Here is a 23,288-nt window from a genome sequence, read left to right on the forward strand (position 1 = left end):
GGGTTTTTCATCTTCCTCTCGATCAACTGTGGGTATAGAATTGGGTATATGGGATTGTATGATATTATTCAATTTTTTTATGGTTGAACTGGATGGATGGACTTGTGTCTTTTTTCAACCTGACTATGTAACGTTCATGAGAAAGCAAGTCGCTGGCTACAAAAAACAATATTGGGGTTATGCTGATAGCTTCAGCCATAATCCCAGTAAACCACTTACAAGCTGCAACGTATATATAAGTACGGTATATATATTTAGGTGCAGTCGGCAAGTGGCATGGTCAATGCTTCCCATGCTGAATGATCACTGTAAAAAAAAGAAAAGTCCCTTCTGCAATAAAATACACTTACCTACTTGCTTGCAGTCTCCTGCGTCAGTAGGGCAGTGGACGGTGTCATTGGAACAGTGGATGATGTCATTAGAGCAGTGGACATGTCAGTAGGGCAGTGGATAATGTCAGTCAGTAGGGCAGTGGTCTTTGTCCACTATACCCAGCGTTACTGATGAGTGTATTCTCACAGCAGAGAAATCTCTACACTGTCAAAATAGAAAGGTTCAGTGGGAGGGATTCCCCCAACCACACTGGCTGGAGGAATCAATAGCTAGATTCACAAAGAGTTAGGCCGGCTTATCTACAGATAAGCCGACCTAACTCTGAATCTAAGCCGGCCTATGTTTAAGTGTATTCTCAAACAGAGATACACTTAAACAAAGCTAAGATAGGCCGGCTTGCGCTGTTCTTTTTTTTTTTTTTTTTTACCACCTCAGCTTTTGTCAAATCCTAGAGACCAGCTCATGATTTGATGCTTCTTACGTCTCCGTTAGTGGGTTGCATCATATGTGGTATAAATTCTATGTTCCTTATTTTTATTTTTATTTTTTTTAATTATTTAGGCCAACTCGCAAATTGAAGAAAGAGAAAAATAGCTTATTACATTAACTTGCTATTATGGCACTAAATTATTTACACCCCCCCCCCCCCCCCTGGCTCCCAGGAATCTCAAACTTATCCCTCAGGATACTAGAGCACTCTCTAGCATTTATCAATCATGAATAGTATGTGATTTCCTCAAGGAAATGACCATAAAAGAAGAGGCTATAGTTTTCATGCTACTACATATGGCTTGTTAATAGCTTAACCTTACTCTCTCTGCATAACTCCAAGTTTTTTTATAATCTCTCCATTTTTCCCATTTCTCCCTATGTTCACCGATCATCTCTAGATGACTGACCTTTAACTCTTCCAGCCTATACGTTTCCTCCACTTCGTCTATCCAGTTCCAGACGTGTGGACTTTCCGTCTCCTGCCACTTTTTGGGTATAAGTTTCTTAGCGGCGTTTAGAAGATGAGGAAGTAAAGACTGCTTATATTTTTTTTTTTCCTCTTGGTTGCAATGAAAGAGCACGACCCAAGGGTCTCTCTTTAAATCTTCGCCCGTGATAACCTTGATTTGACTCAAAATTATGTCCCAGTAGGTTTGTATTTTTGGGCATAACCACCAAAGGTGGGCCATCGTGCCTCTTTCTGAACAGCCCCGCCAACACTCTGCGGTCTGATCCGCTTTGTATTTGTTTGCTTTATCCGGGGTGATATACCACCCTGAGATACACTTGTAATTTGTTTCAGCAGTTCGTATATCGATTGCGGATGCATGGGTAAGGTGCATAATCCTCTTAAAACAATTTGTCCCTCTTGTGATTCCTAACTCTCTTTCCCATTTACCTATAAAGGGTGTTTCGCTCCGTGAACCTATCTTTACCAATAACTCATATAATTTAGTGATAGTGCCCTTTGAATTCTTAGTTTTGCAAATCTTCTCAAGTGGGGTTAGCTCCGCCTCCGTCCGTAATGGGCGGGGGAGGTGCCGCACAAAGTGGTGCAACTGTGAATAATGCCACCTATCTAGATTCCAAAATTCCGTTTTGGATCTCAAATCTTCATAGGTCATTATTTCTCCATCTTTAATGATATCCCCTAAGTGAACAGTGTCTACTTTAATCCAATTCCCTCCGATTTTATTTTCGCCTGGTGCAAAATAAGAATTTTCTTTTAAGTTCATTAATGGGGAATTACATTTCCCCTCTAATTGTGTCAGGGTCCTGTCCCACATTCTTAAAGTGTCCCGTGTTAAATCTTGTGTTTTGTGATCTAGTGCTCTGTGTTGTGCAGGGATCCAAATAATATTATTCAAATATTTACTTGTTGATGCTTTCTCAATTTGCACCCACCTTTTGTCCCTCCTATCCCGTGCCCATTCTATGGCACGTGATAAGACCGCTGCCTTATAATAGCTTTTAATATCCGGAACTGCCAGACCGCCGAGTGGCTTTCCCTGTTTTAAGGTGGAGAGGGATATTCTGTGCTTCTTATTTTTCCAAACATAGTTTAGTAACAGGGCATTGAGAATTCTCAAAAATTGCTGAGGGAGGGCTATGGGAACTAATAAAAATTTATAAAGAATTTTTGGGACAACAACCATCTTCAGCATATTAATACGTCCTATCCATGATATGGGTTTATTTACCGTTCTTTTTAATTCGCTCTTGATCTCATTTAATAAGGGAACGTAGTTTATTTTATACATCTTCTGGGCTGTGTTGGCCAATTTAATACCTAGGTACTTAAGTTCCTTGGTCCAGGGAAACGCACAGATCTCCTTGACACGTCCCACCTCCTTTTTGTTTAAGTTGATATTCAGAATCTCAGATTTAGTTACATTAATTTTAAAGTTTGAAAAGGCACCGTATTGTTGCAACACTTCAGAGAGCTTAGGAATAGAATTAGCCGGATTGGTCAGGTAGAACAAAATATCATCGGCAAAAGCCGATAATTTATGTTCCTCTCCTTCTACTCTAACTCCATTGATGTCGGGGTCGTTACGAATTGTAGACAGCAGAGGCTCTAACGAAAGAATGAAAAGAAGAGGGGACAGGGGACATCCCTGCCTTGTCCCATTTTTCATCTCAAAGGAATCAGATAATGTTCCATTGATTTTTATTTTTGCAGTGGGATGGTGATAGAGTGTTTTAATCCAGCGGGACATCCTGTTTCCTAATCCCATAACTTTTAGAGTCTCCATCATGAGCCCCCAGTATACCCTGTCAAAAGCTTTTTCAGCATCGACTGACAGAAATAGACCTGGGGGCTCATTCTGCCTTATGGACTGCTGCAAGAGGATTGCCCTTAGGCTGTTATCTTTGCCCTCTCTGTTGGGCACAAAGCCTACCTGGTCGGGGTGAACCAAGGCGTGCATAACCCCTTTCAGTCGCCCCGCAAGAATCTTAGCAAAAAGCTTGGTATCTGTATTTAGGAGAGAGATAGGTCTGTAAGCCGAACAGAGAGAACTATCTTTCCCTTCCTTCAAAATTATTGCGACCACTGCCGCAGTGGCTTCCCTGCTGATTTCGAATTCAGACCCGAGCCCATTGAAATATTTGCACATCCACGGTATCAAGATGTTGCTATATCTCTTATAATACAGGGAGGAAAACCCATCCGGTCCCGGACTTTTTCCGCCAGTAGTGGTGTTTAGAGCTACTTTTATTTCTTCTTCGGTTATGGGGCGGTCCATATTCAAGCTATCCATCTCCTCTAATCTGGGAAGTCCTGCCCTGTCTAGGAAGTCTCGGATCTTCCCCTCTTTTTCCCCTGCCTGGCACCTTGGGTTTTTTAATGTATAAAGTTCCTCGTAATAATTTTTGAATGAATCCGCAATTTCTCTGGTTGCATAAACCATTTTCCCGTCTTTCCTTTTGATTTTTTCGATGTAGTTTCTAGCTTTCTTTTTTTGAGCCATTTTAGCTAAGAGCTTGCTTGGTTTGTTACCCCATAGGTATCTCTCTTTGGAGATACAGTTAAGTTTATTTCTCGCTTCCTGTTCCATAATCTCCTTGAGAGCATCTCTCTTAATAATTAAATTTAGATATGTTTCTTTTAATCCCTGCTCTTTATGTTCACGTTCTAGAATCTCTATATCTTTAATCAGGGTGTTTGCATTACTTTTCATCTCTTTTTTTTTTTTGGCGCCCTCCGCAATTAGAATTCCTCTAATGTACGCTTTGTGTGTCTCCCAAAGGGTTGCGCTGTTTATCCCTTCTGTATCGTTGATATGAAAGAATTGTTTCAATTCCGCCTCTACTCTACTTGCCCCTCCTTCGTCTCGTATCAGACTATCATCTAGACGCCACACCGGCCTCTGTCTCTTTTGTGTAGAGAGTTTGATTTTCATAGAAATTGGTGCATGATCTGACACCGTCATAATTCCTATGTCCGTCTCTGTTATAGAGTCCAGCAACCTATGGTCCGCCAAGATGTAGTCGATTCTGGAGTATGTTCCGTGGGAGGTAGAGTAAAACGTGAAATCGTGAGCTTTTGGATGAAAAATCCGCCATACATCAACTAGTTGGTGGTCATGAATCTTCTGTTTAATTCTTTGTAGAAGCCCGTTTCTTGTCTCCCTCCCACGGAACGTACTGTCTTCTTTCGGATCCAAAACAAAATTAAAGTCGCCCATCAGAATAGTGTATCCCTTTGCGAAATCATTTAACTTTCCCAGAATTTTCCCTAAGTATTGGGTTTGGTGAACATTTGGGGCGTATATATTTGCTAAGGTATAAACAATGTTGTCAATCCTTACCCTTAGGAATAAAAATCTCCCTTCTGGGTCTGTCATCCTTGCCTCTAAGGTGAATCCAAACCCCCTTATGAACCCGATTGCCACGCCCCTAGCACGTTTCGAGATAGAATCACCATAGAACCAGGTGGGGTATGCTGGAGAAAAAAGCTTGATATTCGCGTCTATGGTTAAATGGGATTCCTGAACAAATACTACATCCGCTCTTAGTTGTTCGATCTCTGCAAGGACCTGAAGTCTTTTAACGGCGGAATTTAATCCCTTAACATTGTAGGATAAAAATGTTACTTCTGTCATTATTCTATAACTAAATCATTTCGTGCTAAACTGTCCCTGAGATTCCTTGGGAGCCAAATTCCTTATTCCCTTCACCTTTACCACCCCCGCACCCTCCTCCCCCCTCCCTCCGTGGCCAACACATTCCACCTCACCTTCCTCCTCCCCCCTCCCCCCCCTTGCCCAGGCCTATACATCGCCTCTGAACCGTAGGGATCCTTGGTACCCCCTACCCGTCGGTTCTTATGGATGAGGTGGAGCACCCCTGCGCCCCTCCCACCAATCTTTCCCAGGACTTTCCCGGGGACTTGATCTTATATGGGTGGGGTAACAGATCAGCCCTCCCCGTTCCCTTCCCTAGTCATCCCCCCCCCCCTAGCCCCCCCCAGCGCCCGGGAGCACCTCCAGGTTCCACCCCGAGGGCCAGGCAATTTTCCGCTAACTATTCAACCCATCCGGGTAAGTCCACAGCAGGCATATCCAATTTGCGGCAGAACCCTGCCAGGTCCTCGGGAAATATTAATTTTGCTGACACCCCTTCTTTATGGCCTATCAGACAAGCCGGGAAGCCCCATTTGTAATTTATGTTATGCAGACGCATCTGCTCCAATAAGGGTTTTTGGAGTCTTCTTCTGGCCAGGGTTTCCCATGCCAAATCCGTGAAGATCTGAATCTCCGTGCCTGCATAGGATAAGGGAGGCTTTCTTCTCAGTTTTAACCAGATCTCCTCTTTATGTTCGAAATGTCTGAACCTAGCAATGATGTCCCTGTGCCAATTTCCTCCTTCCTCTCTGATCTTCCCCACACGGTGGACCCGTTCCAATTTAAGGGGACCTTCCGTGCCGTTATCCAGGAGGGGGAGAAACAGATCATTGAGGATTTTTCTCCTCCTTGATTGATCGTATTCTTAAGTTTTGCCTTCTATTACGGTTCTCTTGATCTTCTAATCGGTATTGCAGCCATCTCTGGTTTTGTTTCATAGTCAAGTGTTGGTTTTTTAATTCGCTAAGATCAAGGTCCTGCTTTTCTATTCTTTTCTCGACTTCCTCTACTCGTTCTAACATATGAAATAGGTCGGTTCTTAATGTGCTAATTTCCTCTCTTATTACGTTCTCCACCCTTTTTAACATTACGTCCATTTCCCCCATGGTGGGGACATGGGAGCCCAGGCTGGGGTCATCCATTTGGTTAGATACGTGTTCAGATTCTGTTGAAATATCAGCAATTGGGGATGGCAATCCCCCCACTCCCTTTTTAGTAATCCCAGTTTTTTCAACTTTTTTTGTCGGACCTGGGCTCTTTGAGCTCCCGTCCGGGGTCATGTAGTGTCTGATCGTACTCACGGAAGAAGTCTCTTTGGGGATTTTCGGGGCAGCCCCCCTTGTTGACTTGTTCATATTGTATTTCTTTGTCGTTCTGATACGTTTCCCCAGTTTGAGCAGAGAGGGGCAGGCCTCCACCCCCCCTTCTCTTTTTTTTTTTTTTTCCTTTTTTTTTCCTCCTTTTGACGCTGTATTTTTTTTCAAAGCTTACTGAGACGCAAGTTGTGAGTACTAGGGGGGGATATTGGTTGTTTCTGAAAAACGGAAAGAATTCTGACACCCAGTATTTCCAGAGATTTTTAAAAGTTTCCGTGAACTGCCCAGAACGTTAGGGTGGGTGCATACAAAAAGAGTTGCGTACCCACTAATTTGAGGGGGTTTTCACCCTCGAATCCGTTAGAAACCGTCTTTGGGGAAGTTCCCCTTTGAGGATCCTGAGATTCTTTTAACGGCAGCAAGCCGGGGGTGGGTATTGTGTTTCCGTGTCCCTTTTGTATAAATATATATATGTTATTTTATTTTCTTTCCCTCCTTTCCACCTTCTTTCCTCTTGGGGTACAGAAAGACTTTAGGTAGAGTGGGCCTGCTACACGCTATGCCCTCTATCGACCTCTGCTCTCCCAGCAGAAAAACTAGGTTGGGCCAGGGGTGGTGGCTGCAACTCTAGTGTTCCCCTGATGCTCCGGTCCGGCCCTCCAGTGAATTTACCTAGACCTGCGGAGGTGGGAATAGTGTCTCTTATGTGACTGGTACCTTCCAACCTGTACCTCAGGGGTTTTTTTTTTTTTAGTATTTTTTTTTTTTATCCCGCAGCATATATGATCTTTAGAAGTTATAGTCCGTAAAAGCTTAAGCTCCTGATGTGACACATTAGCACTATTACCCCTTTAAATATATATATATATATTTTTTTTTATTTTTTTCCCAATAGCCGGTCGGGGTAGGTAAGGCCCTTTGTGAGCAGCCGTCCAATATTTATCACCTGTAGACCCAAGCAATGCCCCCTAGAGACCCATCGACAAACAACAATTGATAGAGGCAAGTACGGTGGAGCGGGGGTATCTCATGCTTTTCCACCCCTCCCCCTCCAGTCGGTATCAGTGTATGTATCCACCAGGTATGAGACTAGAATCAAGAAGACCACAGGTGCTTGACCAAGTTAGAAGGATATAAGTAGTAAAGAAAAAGTAAAACTTTCACATGTCCACTTATGACACATTGAGTATTGCAAATAAGGTATGAGAACTCCGCTTTCTTACCCAGTCTTCACTTTTTAGCACCAGATCACAAGGTCCACATACTGCTACAAATCCGTTTTGTGACATGGAGAAAAGGGTTAATATTACCTCATGCCGATTCTCTGGATGTGCTTCTCTGTTTTTTTTTTTCCACCTGGTGCTGTGATGGTCTGGAATCTATGCGAGCAAAGCGGGGGGGGGGGGGCGGGCAGCCAGCCGGCTCGCCGCAGCTGGAAGCTTCCCAGCTGATCCACCGCACTTGTCACCTGCCGCCGGGGGCGTGCGAGGGGGGGTCGGAGGACGAGGGTCTCTCGGAGATCAACGGGGGGTGATGTTGGCTGCGGGGTGAGCGGACTAACTGCTCGGCGGACTCCCTCGCCACATCTCGTCCGTCTTCACTGGAGCTCCGCCGGGTCTAGATCCCTCCATCACCCGCAGCCGTGTCCAGGTCGAATCCGTCGCGCGGGCAGCTCCTCCCTCCGACGTGCGTGCTTCACGTGCACCACGTCATCCGGCTTGCGCTGTTCTATCTTAGCTTGCAATGTTTCTTTTGTCCGCTAGATGGTGCTTCCATTGCGGCCGGCCTAGATTATGTAAATGAGGGGATACGCCGATTCACGACGATTCACGAGCGTACGCCGGGCCTACACCGTCGCATTACGTCGTTTTCGTAAGGGTTACGCCGCCTAATGTTATTCCACCTATGAGGTGGAATAACAATGTTAAGTATGGCCGCCGTTCCCGCCGCGAGGTTCGAATTTTTCGCGTCGTTTGCGTAAGTCGTCCGCGAATCGGGAGTTACGTCGTTTACGTCTGCGTCTAAATCAATAGGCCTGTACGGCCTACTTAGCCGCAATGCGCACTGGGAAATGTAGTCGCCCGGCGCATGCGCAGTTTAAAAAAACGTCAACGTCAAGCCTCATTTCAATACAACACGCCCCCCTCCCATTCATTTGAATTAGGCGCCCTTACGCCCGCTCGTTTTAGGCTACGCCGCCGAAAATTAGCAGGTAAGTGGTTTAAGAATCACTACTAGCCTAAATAATTTACGACGGTGTAGCCTAAAAAGACTAGGCTAGGCCAACCTAAAGTTAGGCGCCCCTACGTGAATCTACCTACAAGTCATTTTCTTTTGTTCAACCAGTAGGATGACCAAAACAAAATGACTTGTGTATGGCCAGCCTAACACTAGTAATCAGTGTGGAAATGACCCCTTACTTTGGTAGTCAGTAAAAAAAATTGCCCCCCTCTCTTGGTGGTCAAAGTAGGTAAGGGATCAATACTAGCAACCTCATGAAGGAACCTAGGGTTCCACTGAACCTTGGTTAAGAAATACTGCTATATAATGATAAACATTACAAAAAAGGGCCAAACTGTGCATTTTGAGTATACTGTTATGGCCTGGACTGTCTTACCTGTAGTACAGATGCAGAGGTTCCAGGAATGGCAAATAATATGGACTTCTGGCACCGTATGACCTATGTTGACCTTGACTTATGAGAAGAAGCATCAATTTCCAGCTCCCAGGAGGTGAATGACTATCACAGGAGAGAATTTACACAGCTATATTACACCTACTTTGATTTCACAGACGGTCCTGCACAAGTGTCAGACTGATGAAAGCTTTGCAGGAGGACAATCTCGGCTCTTCTCTACAATTACCTTTTTCATTTTCTACGTTTCATTCATACCACTTTCCTGCTTTTCTGGTGTCATTTTCTCCTCCACTACACTTGACCCAGGAGTATTTCCTGGCTTTACTTCATGATTATTTCATATTTACAACATTCTCTGTGGGCCATACCAGGATTCTCCGTCTGGTTTACGTTTCATTTTATTCTGCTGTGAGAATATTTCAGTAAATACGTAGCTCCAAAATATCCAATTTTCATAGGGACATTCAAAGGTTTATGGGAAGGCTGGAAAAGTATTTAACCACTTCCCGACCACCGAATGTAGATATACGTCGGCAGAATGGCACGGACAGGCACATCAACGTACCTGTACGTGCCTGCCTAGACGTGGGTCCGATCGGGACCCCCCCCGCTACACGCGGCGGTCGAGTTCCCTCGGGGAGCGATCCGGGATGACGGCGCGGCTATTTGTTTATAGCCGCTCCGTCGCGATCGCTCCCCGGAGCTGAAGAACGGGGAGAGCCGTATGTAAACACGGCTTCCCCGTGCTTCACTATGGCGGCGCATCGATCGAGTGATCCCTTATATAAGGAGACTCGATCGATGACGTCAGTCCTACAGCCACACCCCCCTACAGTTGTAAACACACACAAAGTGAACACTAACTCCTACAGCGCCCCTTGTGGTTAACTCCCAAACTGCAACTGTCATTTTCACAATAAACAATGCAATTTAAATGCATTTTTGCTGTGAAAATTACAATGGTCCCAAAAATGTGTCAAAATTGTCCGAAGTGTCCGCCATAATGTCGCAGTCACGAAAAAAATCGCTGATCGCCGCCATTAGTAGTAAAAAAAAAAAATTAATAAAAATGCAATAAAACTATCCCCTATTTTGTAAACGCTATCAATTTTGCGCAAACCAACCGATAAATGCTTATTGCGATTTGTTTTACCAAAAATAGGTAGAAGAATACGTATCGGCCTAAACTGAGGAAAAAAAAAAATTATATATGTTTTTGGGGGATATTTATTATAGCAAAAAGTAAAAAATATTGAATTTTTTTCAAAATTGTCGCTCTATTTTTGTTTATAGCGCAAACAATAAAAACCACAGAGGGGATCAAATATCACCAAAAGAAAGCTCTATTTGTGGGGAAAAAAGGACGCCAATTTTGTTTGGGAGCCACGTTGCACGACCGCGCAATTGTCCGTTAAAGCGACGCAGTGCCGAATTGTAAAAACCCCTTGGGTCATGTAGCAGCATATTGGTCCGGTCCTTAAGTAGTTAAACTAGGATTGTGGGGGGAGGGTGAACTAGATTATAATGGGACAGACAGGGGTCAGCCCCTATTGGTGGGTGGAATGGGGAAATATTGGGGGGGGGGGGCTATGGCAGATGATTATTATTATACAGGATTTATATAGCGCCAACAATTTGCGCACCGCTTTAAAACATAGAGGCAGACAGTACAGTTACAATGCAATTCCATACAGGACAGATTAGAGGGCCCTGCTCATTAACGCTTACAATATAGAAGATATGAAGGTTCCTATGTTACAAACAACCATTGAAAATGGTACCATTTGAAGTAAAACAAAAATTATGCAACATATGTTTGCAAAATGTGACAATGAATTAAAGTGTTTGTTTCCCAATGCCAAGCAAAATAGGTGAGTTGGAAACTCTGGTGCATGAGGAGAACTATGATCTAATTGGTATTGCTGAATCTTGGCTTCATTCTTAACATGACTGGGTTATTAATAATCCTGGCTATGCTCTCTTTCGGAAAGACAGGGTAAAACAGAGGGGTGGTGGTGTCCATCTCTATGTGAGAAGTGACCTCAAAGTGAGTGTGAAAGAGGACCTGGTTGATAGAGAGTGTGATGAGTCTGAAGCATTATGAATGGAACTGTACATGGATGTGCGTACTACAAAAGGTCGTCATTGGAGTTTGTTATAGACCTCCCAGTGTTAATGAGACTCAGCTCCTTGCACAGATGGAAAAGGGCTGGGACAGTAATAATAATGGGGGCTGGGACAGTTAAAGGGCAAAAAATGATACACCTATTACGAGACAATTTTATGGTCCAGTTTATTGAGACCCTGACTAGGAATGACACTCTGCTGGACGTGGTAATCTATAACCATGCAGAACTTATTACCAATATTCATATAAAAGAACATCTGGGTAGCAGTGACCATAACATGAGTTCATTTAATGTTAGCTGTAAACAACAAACACACGGGAAAGATAAAAACACTTAACTTTAAGAGAGCAAATTTTCCAAGGATGAGGACTGCTCTCCAGGACTTGGACTGGGAGAGAATATTGGCATCAATGGGCACAGAACAGAAATGGGAATTCTTCAAAAAGACTGCATGCAAACTCACTGCAAAGTATATTCCCATGGGCAATAAGTTTAACCACTTGCCGACCAGCCACCATCATTATACTGCGGCAGGTCAGCTCGTCGTAGGTGTACGTTGGCTCCTTTAAGAGCAATAGCACGCGCATGCCTAGTGCACGCTGTCCACGACCACTCGCAATCATGGGAAAGAGAGCCAGAACGAGGATCTTTCACTTTCAGACAGATCCCTGTACTGACGGGAGGAGACAGAGATCTGCTGTTCCTAGATATTAGGAACAGCGATCTCTCTCCTCCTCTAGTCAGTCCCACCACCCTAGTTAGAAACGCCTCCCAGGGAACAAATTTAATCCCTTGATCGCCCCCTAGTGTTAACCCCCTCCCTGCCAGTAACATTTACACAGTGATCAGTGGTCCCAAAAAAAGTGTCAGATCTTGCCGCCGCAATGTTGCAGTCCCGCTAAAAATTGCAGATCACCACCATTACTAGTAAAAAAAAATTTTTTTATAAAAATGCTATACAATCTATCCCCTATTTTGTACAGAATATAACTTTTGCGCAAACCAACCAATGTAAGCTTATTGTGATTTTTTTTTACCCAAAATATGTAGAACAATACATAATGGCCTAAACTGATAAATAAATGTTTTAAAAAATATTGGCCAGATTCACGTAGATCGGCGTATCTTTAGTTTGTCGTAGCGCATCCCATTTGCACTACGTCGACGTAACATAGTGAGGCAAGGCCAGTATTCACAAAGCACTTTCTCCCTAAGTTACGTCGGCGTAGTGCAAATGGCCCGGCGTAACCCCCGCCTAATTCAAATTAGGCAGGTGGTGGGCGTGCTACATGTAAAGTAACCGTGACCTCATGTAAATGAGGGCCGTTGGTACGGCGCATGAGCACGCATGCTCAGAATCACGTTGCAAATACTCAATGCTTTAGACGTGAACGTAACCTACGCCCAGCCCCATTCACGTACGCTTACGCAAACAACGTAAAATACGACGGCTGTTCTGTCGTCCATACCTTGCATGGGCTGCGCCATCTTTTTGGTGGTTTATCTTTACGCCAGCGTATGTCTTACGTAAACGGCGCTCATTCGGACTTACGACGGCGAATCTACTGATACGCCGTCGTAAGTCTACGTGAATCTGGCTATATGTCTTTTTTTAATTGTCGCTTTTTTTTGTTTATAGCGCAAAAAATAAAAACCGCAGAGGTGATCAAATACCACAAAAAGAAAGATCTATTTGTGGGGAAAAAAGGACATCAATTTTGTTTGGGTACAGTGTTGCACGACCGCGCAATTGTCAGTTAAAGCGACGCATTGCTGTATCGCAAAAAATGGCCTGGTCATTAAAGGGGGTAAATTCTTCCAGGACTGAAGTGGTTAAAGACTGAATATTCGAATGGTGCCACTATGTAAATTCATATATGAGTCCAGAGGATGACCAAACAAATTCTCGAATGCACTCGAACTCTGATTAGGCAGAGGTTCTTCCGCTTAGGTGTGGAAAGGGCAGCCCAGTTGAAATCAATGGGAGTCTGCCTGCTCGCGCAGCCGATTGGCTCCTATGCAGAGATCACATGGAAGAGATTGGCCCTGGATGCAGGCAGTCAGTACGAGCGATTACATGCAACTGCTGTTCTTGCCTATTGCTTTCAATGAGGCTGCCTCCCACATCTAATTGCAGGAACCCACGATGGGGTTCTTGCATCTAATCGAATTGTGGGTGCATTCGGAGGTGTCAAGACAGCAACCTCATCTCACTGTAAATACAGTATTTCTGGATTGAAATATTATGCTACATAGTTTGTTCATGTGGATAACAGCCCAATGCTGTGGCATATGTACCTAAATAATTTTCCTCAGATGTTTGCCGTTGTACTAAATGTTGATCTCTGATCCCTCCTGTATTGAATTGTATTGTGACTGTACTGTCTACCCTGATGTAAAGCGCTGCGCAAACTGTTGGCTCTATATAAATCCTGTATAATAATAATAATCTCCTTATCAATCCTTCAAACGGGATTTCTCCTAACATTGGTGTCTGCAAATGATTCCTAGTGAAATGATGCCACCTAGTGTGCACACACGGACACGTATCAGACCTCTAGTCACCAGTGATCATATCCATCCAAATTCTTTATTAAATTATCATCATTTTAAAATATTCATAAAGTTAATTGAACATTTAAAAGAGTCATACTCTTCCCTGAATGTCTGGAACAGAGAAGCCCCCTCAAGGATGTGATGTGTAATGAGTGAACATCTGGCCAGCCCTGGGCGATAGTCTGTGGAGGTTTCACAGCTTCTCCAGGATTATACACCAGTTCCCCTGATCGTGGTACGTGTGCTGGACTGTAACATCCTGCAGTTTTCTGCACAGTGCCTCCAGCTCCCCTTCCCGAAACACGTGGTAGTATCGATGATACACCGAGCTGGGCACCAGCTGCTCTTCCCCCGTAGAGGCTTCAGACTTCTTGGATTGACATTTTGGCTTGAGATGCCATGGCACTAAAAGGTCCTGAGAGTCGAAAGCTGTTCTGTTAGTGTGAACAGGTAATTTGCTATTGAAGTCCTGATTTACATCAGCGTCGCTACTCAGCGCTAATGGTTCATTAGAACTTTCCTTCAAGTACTTGGATTTCTTCTTATTGTACTCTTGTTCCATCGCCCAGACATAGATCAACACCTGCCCACCTTTCCTCAGGAGACCAGTTAATTCTTGTAAAGCTGCCAATCTTCTTTCCTGAATATGGATGAAATAAAAGCACTTTATAACACCCTGTTTTCAAATGCAAAGGAACGGTCAGCCTCACTGATTGTAAAGTAGATGTAAGTCCCAATTGGATGACATTTAGGACCCTTTCACATCGGCGGACCGTTCAGGGTCCACCTGTCAGTTTTTTAGGCGGACCTGAACGGGCGCTCCGTGCTCCTCTATGGATCCACGGATATCAGCGGTGACATGCCCGCTGACATCCGACCCGCTCCGAACCCTACTTTTCCATTCGTCTGGCGGATTGGATCGGATGACAATGGACTCTACAGTCCGTCGTCATCCGATCCCCCCATATGGGGAAAGCGGCGCTCTGACAGGTCGGTCCCTACACAGTGTGCATAGACAGACCTGTCATCTGCCTGCTCAGCGGGGATCAACGGAGCACCACTGAGCAAAGCGGAGCCTGCACACAGATAGCCCTGTGTGAAAGGGCCCTTAGTCTGTTAGGCACTGTGTATAGTAAAACAAATGTCAAGCCCTTTTTGCTTTTAGAAAATACTGGTTTTCGTTTTTTTTTTTATTGCAGTTCCCCACACACGGCTAATGTGGTAAAGTCTACAGGATTGGAAAGATCAATTTGTAAATGGATAGAATACTGGCTAAAAGACCAAATTCAGGAGTAGTGGTTAAAGGAGTTGTAAAGTAAAACATTTTTTTTGCTAAAATTAATGTCTGCAAGACAGACAGAATAGTGTAATGATTCTGTTAAAAAACGAGTAAATACCTATTAAATTCCTTCATCTATATCACCTCTGGCGTTCTAGTTTCTGTTCTCTCATTCACTTCCTGGTTTGCGGCGCTCGTTCATGTAAGAACTACATTTCCCAGTATGAATTGCGGCACGCCCAGTAATTCACACCTCCTTGAGGTCTCTAACATGTAGAGAGCGTCCTGCCACACAGATGTAGTTCCCAGGAGGGGGCGAGCATGTTACTTACCACCGCAGTAAAGCCTCCCATCACGGTGGTGAGTAACTATCAGACAAGCAGGAAGTGAACAGAACAAAGAAGAAATAGAGCAACTTCTGAGCAAAAACGAGGAAGTGAAAAGAGGAATGTCTGCAGGTAAAGGATGCTTATTATGAAAAAAAAAAAAATTCCTTTACAACCCCTTTAATGATTCTTACACTAAATGGTCTAAGGCAGTGTTTCTCAAACTTTTTTCAGTCAAGACACCCTTTAAAATTATGGACAATCTCAAGGCACCTCGTTCTAAAATGTAAAAAAAACTATTCTAATAGCTTTACATAATGCAGCAACATCCACACATGTAGGACACCCAACGTTGGAGGTGATTTTTTTTTCTTCCAAAGCAAATACTTTTGCACACTGGTACTGACTAGTATTCCAATGTTTGTTTCTCTTCTCACTCAATTTCTCTCCATCAGTCAGCTAATGTCACCCCAGTGCTGAGGGAGAGCAACAGAGGAGGGTCAAACAAAAATGTGGTGGAGGCAACAGACATCTTCCTTATCAACTGATGACATCATTGGTTGTTAAGATGACAGTGTCTTGATAGTCGTAATGGTGCACTATGAAAGCCTGTGGCTTTGTGTAACTAAAAGGCAGGCTTCATCCACCTGCCGGCTTGTATACAATTTTTGATAATTTTTTGCCATTTTGCCAAGGCACCCCTGAAGAAGCCTCAAGGCACCCCTGAAGAAGCCTCAAGGCACCCCTGAAGAAGCCTCAAGGCACCCTGGTTTAAAAAGGTTGGTCTAAGGTTGTTAGTGGTGTACCGAATTGGTTCTCAACCCTGTTCTTAAGTACCCCCAACAGGCCAGGTTTGCAGGTTTTACTTTATATTGCACATGTGCTTTAAATCAGAGTCAATGGCTTGGTATTTTGGACAGCTATTTTATCTAAGAGAAATTTCCAAAACATGGCCTGTTGGGGGTACTTGAGGACAGAGTTGAGAACTACTGGTGTACCCCAAGGTTTAGTGTTGGGACACTTTGTCAGTGGGCAAATGTACAAAATCAGCAGAGGATCAAATACTTTTTTCCCCTCACTGTATAATCATTTAAGACTGAATATTCAGATTTCAATTCGGTCTAATTGCATTTAGTTATTTCTTTTTTACTTTATACTTTTACATTCTAAACTTTTTGGTTAGCAGAGTCCTAAAGAAGCAACTATTCAGACATAAATGAGGTCCAATAATCTACCTACCTCAGTGGCGAAATGGTGTACCACTGCTATAGAGATACAGGCATCAAATGAACCGGGTCTGAATGGAACTGACAAAGCGTCACAAACACAGGCCTCGTATTCCTTTTCTCCGCAAATGTCTACAAGATTTTTACTGCGGTCACAACCTATCTGCACAAAGAGGAGGGAGACATTAAGATTAGCAACAGGAGAAATATGAAAATATGGATGAGTCCTCATAAAGTATGTTTGCAGAATACCCCTGAGAGATGCTACAAATGTGATAATCAAAAGAAGTAAAAAGAAAAAAAAACACTAAACATTGAGGAAGCCAGGCAGAAAATTTGTTGGCTAAACAGTGACTGCATCCAAGCAGCTGCAGTCACCGTTTTGGTATTCTGACAGCAATGGGTGGCAGCTGTCAGAATACAATACCCAGCAGGGGAGATTCATTCATCCACATTATGATTATGGATGAAGGAACAAAAGACATCTATGCCTGTATGGCCAGTTTTACTGTAATTTATGCTGAATTTGGCCAACATGTAACTGTAGAGAAAAATACAAATAAAAGACTGTGAAAAAACAAAATGAATTCATATGCCAAAATAATCAGAATATTTTATTTTTCACTATATTCGACCTTTAAGTTCATGTTAAAGTGGCAGAAGGTTTTTTACCTTAATGCATTTTATACAAAACAGTGAAAAAAAAAAAAAACGTCTCAATCCAGCGATGTGCATGAGAGCAGCAGCTCTCCTGGGTCTCTCTCTCCTCATTGGCTCCTGCGATCTTCATTGCATTACATTCAGTGGAGCCCGAGGGAGAAATGCAGGGTCTTTTAATTGTAATTTTTTTTTACATTTTAATTGTAAAAAATGAAACTTTCGCCCAAGCACATTAACCCCCCCTCCCAAAATTGAGGCCCACCCCCACAGATATGCACGTACAAACATAAATGCACACATCGGGACGCCTACGCCTGAATATGTCGATTGCGGTACACATTGCATATCGGAGCACGCCCGAATGAGAGCACTAATTCTAGCACTAGACCAGGGATCCTCAAACTACGGCCCTCCAGCTGTTGCAGAACTACACATCCCATGAGTCATTGTAACACACTGACATTTCACAGACATGACTAGGCATGATGGGAATTGTAGTTCCTGAACAACTGGAGGGCCGTAGTTTGAAGACCCATGCACTAGACCATCTCCGTAACACTAAACTGATGACCTATAGGTGACTTTTAAAGTGCCGTCTATGGAAAATATAGGATAATGAAGTTTGTCACCATTTCACGGGTTAGGTATCTATTTACTCGGTGCAACCTCGGCTTTTTTATTTTACCAAACAATTGGGTAATTTATTGCATTTTTGTGCCCCCTAGAATTAGCTAAAACTTACTTTTTTAGCTGGCTCCTAGATTCAAAGCAAATTTGTCAAGCCCTGGTTAACTATTCTCTATGCAAAGTGAATAACTTCTAATCATTTAGTAAATCATCTCCAATCAGCCTGCACCCTCTCATGGATTTTTGCAGCCAGTACATCAGCCCCCATACAAGCCGGCAAAGCAAGACCTTGTGTTGCTCCTATAACCAGGGAGCAATTATGTGCTGCACTGTGCAGTACACGGAGGTACTATCTGAAAAAGGATAAGTATCCACAAAGGAACGCTCATCCTTTTAAAAGGCTATGAATCTGGACAGAAACCCTTCACGATTATTTAGAGGAGAGAAGACCGCAAATAAATGAAGACAATGCAGAACATCTACCAAAACACTGATGTGGAAAATGTTCTCATTAAGTGATCCAAACAGAGGAAAGAAAGATGACCTTGAAAGTGATCGGAACACGGCAAAAATGTTAATGAATTGTAAACCAATTGAAGCGAACAATGCGTATTAGTGTGTCATTTGCATCTAAATTGCATGAAATGCATTTCAGCTCCGACTGGCTTTTTGTCTCATCCAAATATAGCAAAGAGGAAATGATCAAGTGAGTTATGAGGCTCATTTACAGTTTCTGGGAGCTGTTAACTATGGGTGATTGGTTGTCATTTCTGTGTCACATACACAGAACATCCTTAGTGTCAGCTATTACAAGCAGCTACAGTGCCTTTGCGAAAGTATTCGGCCCCCTTGAACTTTGCGACCTTTTGCCACATTTCAGGCTTCAAACATAAAGATACAAAACTGTAATTTTTTTTTGAAGAATCAACAAGTGGGACACAATCATGAAGTGGAACGAAATTTAATGGATATTTCAAACTTTTTTAACAAATAAAAAAAAACTGAAAAATTGGGCGTGCAAAATTATTCAGCCCCCCTTAAAGGGTCACTAAAGGAAAAAAATGTTTTTGCTGAAATGAATGTTTATTGGGTATAGAGACATAAAAGTTAACTGATTCCTTTTAAAAATGATTAAAAATTGAATTTAATCTATCATATAATGTGCCTCTACTTTCACTTTCGGCTTTAAAGGTACATACATGAAGTTCCGGGTGAGAGGTGAGTCGGGAAGACTCACAGAACAAAAACAAACAAATCCAAGGCAGTGTTTTGTTTTTAAAATGAATCTGATTGGTTCTGAGGAGTTTTAGACACACAGTAATGACAGCTTAGACCACCGTGAGAAAGCTCCCAGTACGATGGTTATCAGGAAACAGGCAACCAGGAAGTGTGGAGATCAGAGCAGAATTACAGCAACTTCAAAGCAAAAACGAACAATGAGGACATGAAACCAGTACTGCAGTAAGGTAAAGGAAGCTATTTAGCTAAAAAAAAAAATTCCTTTAGTGACCCTTTAATTTAATACTTTGTAGCGCCACCTTTTGCTGCGATTACAGCTGTAAGTCGCTTGGGGTATGCCTCTATCAGTTTTGCACATCGAGAGACAGACATTTTTTGCCCATTCCTCCTTGCAAAACAGCTCGAGCTCAGTGAGGTTGGATGGAGAGCGTTTGTTAACAGCAGTTTTTAGTTCTTTCCACAGATTCTCGATTGGATTCAGGTCTGGACTTTGACTTGGCCATTCTAACACCTGGATATGTTTATTTGTGAACCATTCCATTGTAGATTTTGCTTTAGGTTTTGGATCATTGTCTTGTTGGAAGACAAATCTCCGTCCCAGTCTCAGGTCTTTTGCAGACTCCATCAGGTTTTCTTCCAGAATGGTCCTGTATTTGGCTCCATCCATCTTCCCATCAATTTTAACCATCTTCCCTGTCCCTGCTGAAGAAAAGCAGGCCCAAACCATGATGCTGCCACCACCATGTTTCACAGTGGGGATGGTGTGTTCAGGGTGATGAGCTGTGTTGCTTTTACGCCAAACATAACGTTTTGCATTGTTGCCAAAACGTTTGATTTTGGTTTCATCTGACCAGAGCACCTTCTTCCACATGTTTGGTGTGTCTCCCAGGTGGCTTGTGGCAAACTTTAAATGACACTTTTTATGGATGTCTTTAAGAAATGCCTTTCTTCTTGCCACTCTTCCATAAAGGCCAGATTTGTGCAGTATACAGGGACTGATTGTTGTCCTATGGACAGAGTATCCCACCTCAGCTGTAGATCTCTGCAGTTCATCCAGAGTGATCATGGGCCTCTGGGCTGCATCTCTGATTAGTCTTCTCCTTGTATGAGCTGAAAGTTTAGAGGGACGGCCAGGTCTTCGTAGATTTGCAGTGGTCTGATACTCCTTCCATTTCAATATTATCGCTTGCACAGTGCTCCTTGGGATGTTTAAAGCTTGGGAAATCTTTTTGTATCCAAATCCGGCTTTAAACTTCTTCACAACAGTATCTCGGACCTGCCTGGTGTGTTCCTTGTTCTTCATGATGCTCTCTGCGCTTTAAACGGACCTCTGAGACTATCACAGTGCAGGTCCATTTATACGGAGACTTGATTACACACAGGTGGATTCTATTTATCATCATTAGTCATTTAGGTCAACATTGGATCATTCAGAGATCCTCACTGAACTTCTGGAGAGAGTTTGCTGCACTGAAAGTAAAGGGGCTGAATAATTTTGCACGGCCAATTTTTTATTTGTTAAAAAAGTTTGAAATATCCAATACATTTTGTTCCACTTCATGATTGTGTCCCACTTGATGTTGATTCTTCAAAAAAAATTACAGTTTTATATCTTTATGTTTGAAGCCTAAAATGTGGCAAAAGGTTGCAAAGTTCAAGGGGGCCGAATACTTTCGCAAGGCACTGTACATCTAAAAACAAAGCCACTAAAAACGACAACATTGCATTTGCAAAGCAATTAATTCACTAATGATTTTTTCCTTTTCTTTACATACTCACACACTTGGAGCACCTAATACACATATGTCAGAAACCTGCATTCCCCTTTTAGAAACACCATGTGAATCTAAACTCACACAAAAATGTAATATATTGCACCTTACCAATCCTTAGATGAGGTGGCTGCATCACTTTTCTTCTTTTTTTTCAGCTCAGTGATCTCAGTGATCCTGAGAATAACACACTTCCTGTCCCTGGGTGGCTACGCTCGCTCCTACACTGCATCTATGGGGAGAGCCATGGTTGTCACCCAGGCTAGACTTCAAACATGTCTTCCTCTCTTCATTTCTAATATATGGAGACTAATAGAATAAGGCCAGCCATACACGGTGCAATATTCTTTTTGCAGGGAACAAATATTGCTTCATTCCCCCCATCAACAGACAATGTTGATGCAAAAATCCCTCCTGCCCAAGCCATTGTCTTCTCCCAGCGGGGGTGCAGGAGAAGCCATCCCCTCCAGGAGAAGACAGTGATTATTGCTAGCGGCTATACCAGCCGCTATAGATAGTCGCAAGTAAAATCCGTCAGGATAGTTGTACCCAAGTGGAACAATCGATTGACTTGGTACATTCAGCCTGCCCATACAGGTTTCAACTCTTGGCATGTTCCTGCTGAACCAGCCAAGATTCGAACCGTATATGACTGGCATAAGTATTTACAAGCGAAACAAAGTCGTTGTTTGTGCTTCTAGTGTACAGTAGAACCTTGGATTACGAGCATAATCCGTTCCAGGAGAATGTTTGTAATCCAAAGCACTCTCATATCAAAGCGAGTTTCCTCATAGGAGTCAAAGGAAACTAAAATAATTTGTTCCGCATTGATTTCTACGGCATGCAATACCACATGTGGCCAGAGGTGGGGGGTGCCGGAGAGCCTCGAAAATACTCGGAAAGGCTTGGGGAAAGCTCAGCTGAACTAGAAAAACCTTGGTAACAGAATATTTCCAAACAGCTCCGGCATCCCGCACCTCTGGCCAAATGCGGTATTGCACACCGCTGTGGCTTGAATCCTGCTTGTTTTGTGAGACAACACTTGCAAACCGAGTCAGGATTTTAAAAAAAAATGCTTGTATTGCCAAACGCTCGTTAACTGCGTTACTCGCAATCCGAGGTTTCACTGTATCTTACAGGACATGGACACACATTCCTGGCAAGATCAACAGGTTTTTCTGTACCAGGTAAAACATTTCTTAGCCTGAAAAAAAAAACTAATGTAGCCACTAGGGCCGAAACAAATAATGGATTAATCAACAACTAATCAATTATGAAAATAGTCAACTGTTTTCATAATCGATTAGTTGGTCAGCTGATTATTTGTCCTGCATACAGAATGCATTAATTGTTTACATGCCAAGAAATACAGTGAAGCACACATACAGCTCAGTACATTGTCCACACGTCAGAAGATACAGTGCAGCACACATACAGCTCAGTACATTGTCCACACGTCAGAAGATACAGTGCAGCACACATACAGCTCAGTACATTGTCCATACATGTCGGGAAGTGCCTAAGAACTTGTGAATGTGTGAGAGGAGCAATGCCTCATGGGGCATGTAGTCCTGGGCAGGGTTCTAAAGGCTAAAAGTTTTTTTTTTTAACCCAGAGAAGGTGGAGGCTGATAGAATGGAGGTGATTAAAGGCTTTACAATTACATTAACCACTTAACGCCCGCCGCACACCTATTTACGTCCACAGAATGGGACGTACAGGCAGATGGGCATATATATACGTCCTTGCCTTCTAGCGGGTGGGGGGTCCGATCGGGGCCCCCCCCCGCTGCGTGCGGCTTACCTTTGGGGAGCGATCCGGGAAGACGGCGCGGCTATTCGTTTATAGCCGCTCCGTCGCGATCGCTTCCCCGTGCTTCACTGTGGCGGCGCATCGATCGAGTGATCCCTTTTATAGGGAGACTCGATCGATGACGTCAGTCCTACAGCACACCCCCCTACAGTTGTAAACACACACTAGGTGAACCCTAACTCCTACAGCGCCCCCTGTGGTTAACTCCCAAACTGCAACTGTCATTTTCACAATAAACAATGCAATTTAAATGCATTTTTTGCTGTGAAAATGACAATGGTCCCAAAAATGTGTCAAAATTGTCCGAAGTGTCCGCCATAATGTCGCAGTCACGAAAAAAATCGCTGATCGCCGCCAATAGTAGTAAAAAAAAAAATAATTAATAAAAATGCAATAAAACTATCCCCTATTTTGTAAACGCTATAAATTTTGCACAAACCAATCGATAAACACTTATTGTGATTTTTTTTACCAAAAATAGGTAGAAGAATACGTATCGGCCTAAACTGAGGAAAAAAAAAAATGTTATATAAGTTTTTGGGGGATATTTATTATAGCAAAAAGTAAAAAATATTGATTTTTTTTTCAAAATTGTCGCTTTATTTTTGTTTATAGCGCAAAAAATAAAAACCGCAGAGGTGATCAAATACCACCAAAAGAAAGCTCTATTTGTGGAGAAAAAAGGACGCCAATTTTGTTTGGGAGCCACGTCGCACGACCGCGCAATTGTCTGTTAAAGCGAAGCAGTGCCAAATC

The 23,288-nt window shown here is 43.0% G+C and overlaps 1 protein-coding gene across 3 annotated transcripts in view; it reads right to left on the reverse strand.

Moving 5' to 3' along the window:
* Nucleotides 1-13,603: 13,603 nt before the first annotated feature.
* The window catches only part of ALKBH8 (alkB homolog 8, tRNA methyltransferase), an 84,006-nt gene continuing 74,321 nt past the window's right edge, over nt 13,604-23,288 (reverse strand). For 2 of the 3 annotated variants that reach the window (XM_040340246.1, XM_040340245.1), the window contains 2 exons: nt 16,436-16,585; nt 13,604-14,231 (listed from right to left, as the gene is read on the reverse strand). In XM_040340246.1, coding sequence (XP_040196180.1) covers nt 13,785-14,231; nt 16,436-16,585 — 597 coding nt within the window. In that variant the 3' untranslated portion in view covers nt 13,604-13,784. The remainder of the gene's footprint in view (nt 14,232-16,435; nt 16,586-23,288) is intronic. The other variant, XM_040340247.1, reaches the window with a different exon arrangement.

Source organism: Rana temporaria, chromosome 2 (assembly GCF_905171775.1).
Source record: "Rana temporaria chromosome 2, aRanTem1.1, whole genome shotgun sequence".
Lineage (NCBI taxonomy): Eukaryota > Metazoa > Chordata > Amphibia > Anura > Ranidae > Rana > Rana temporaria.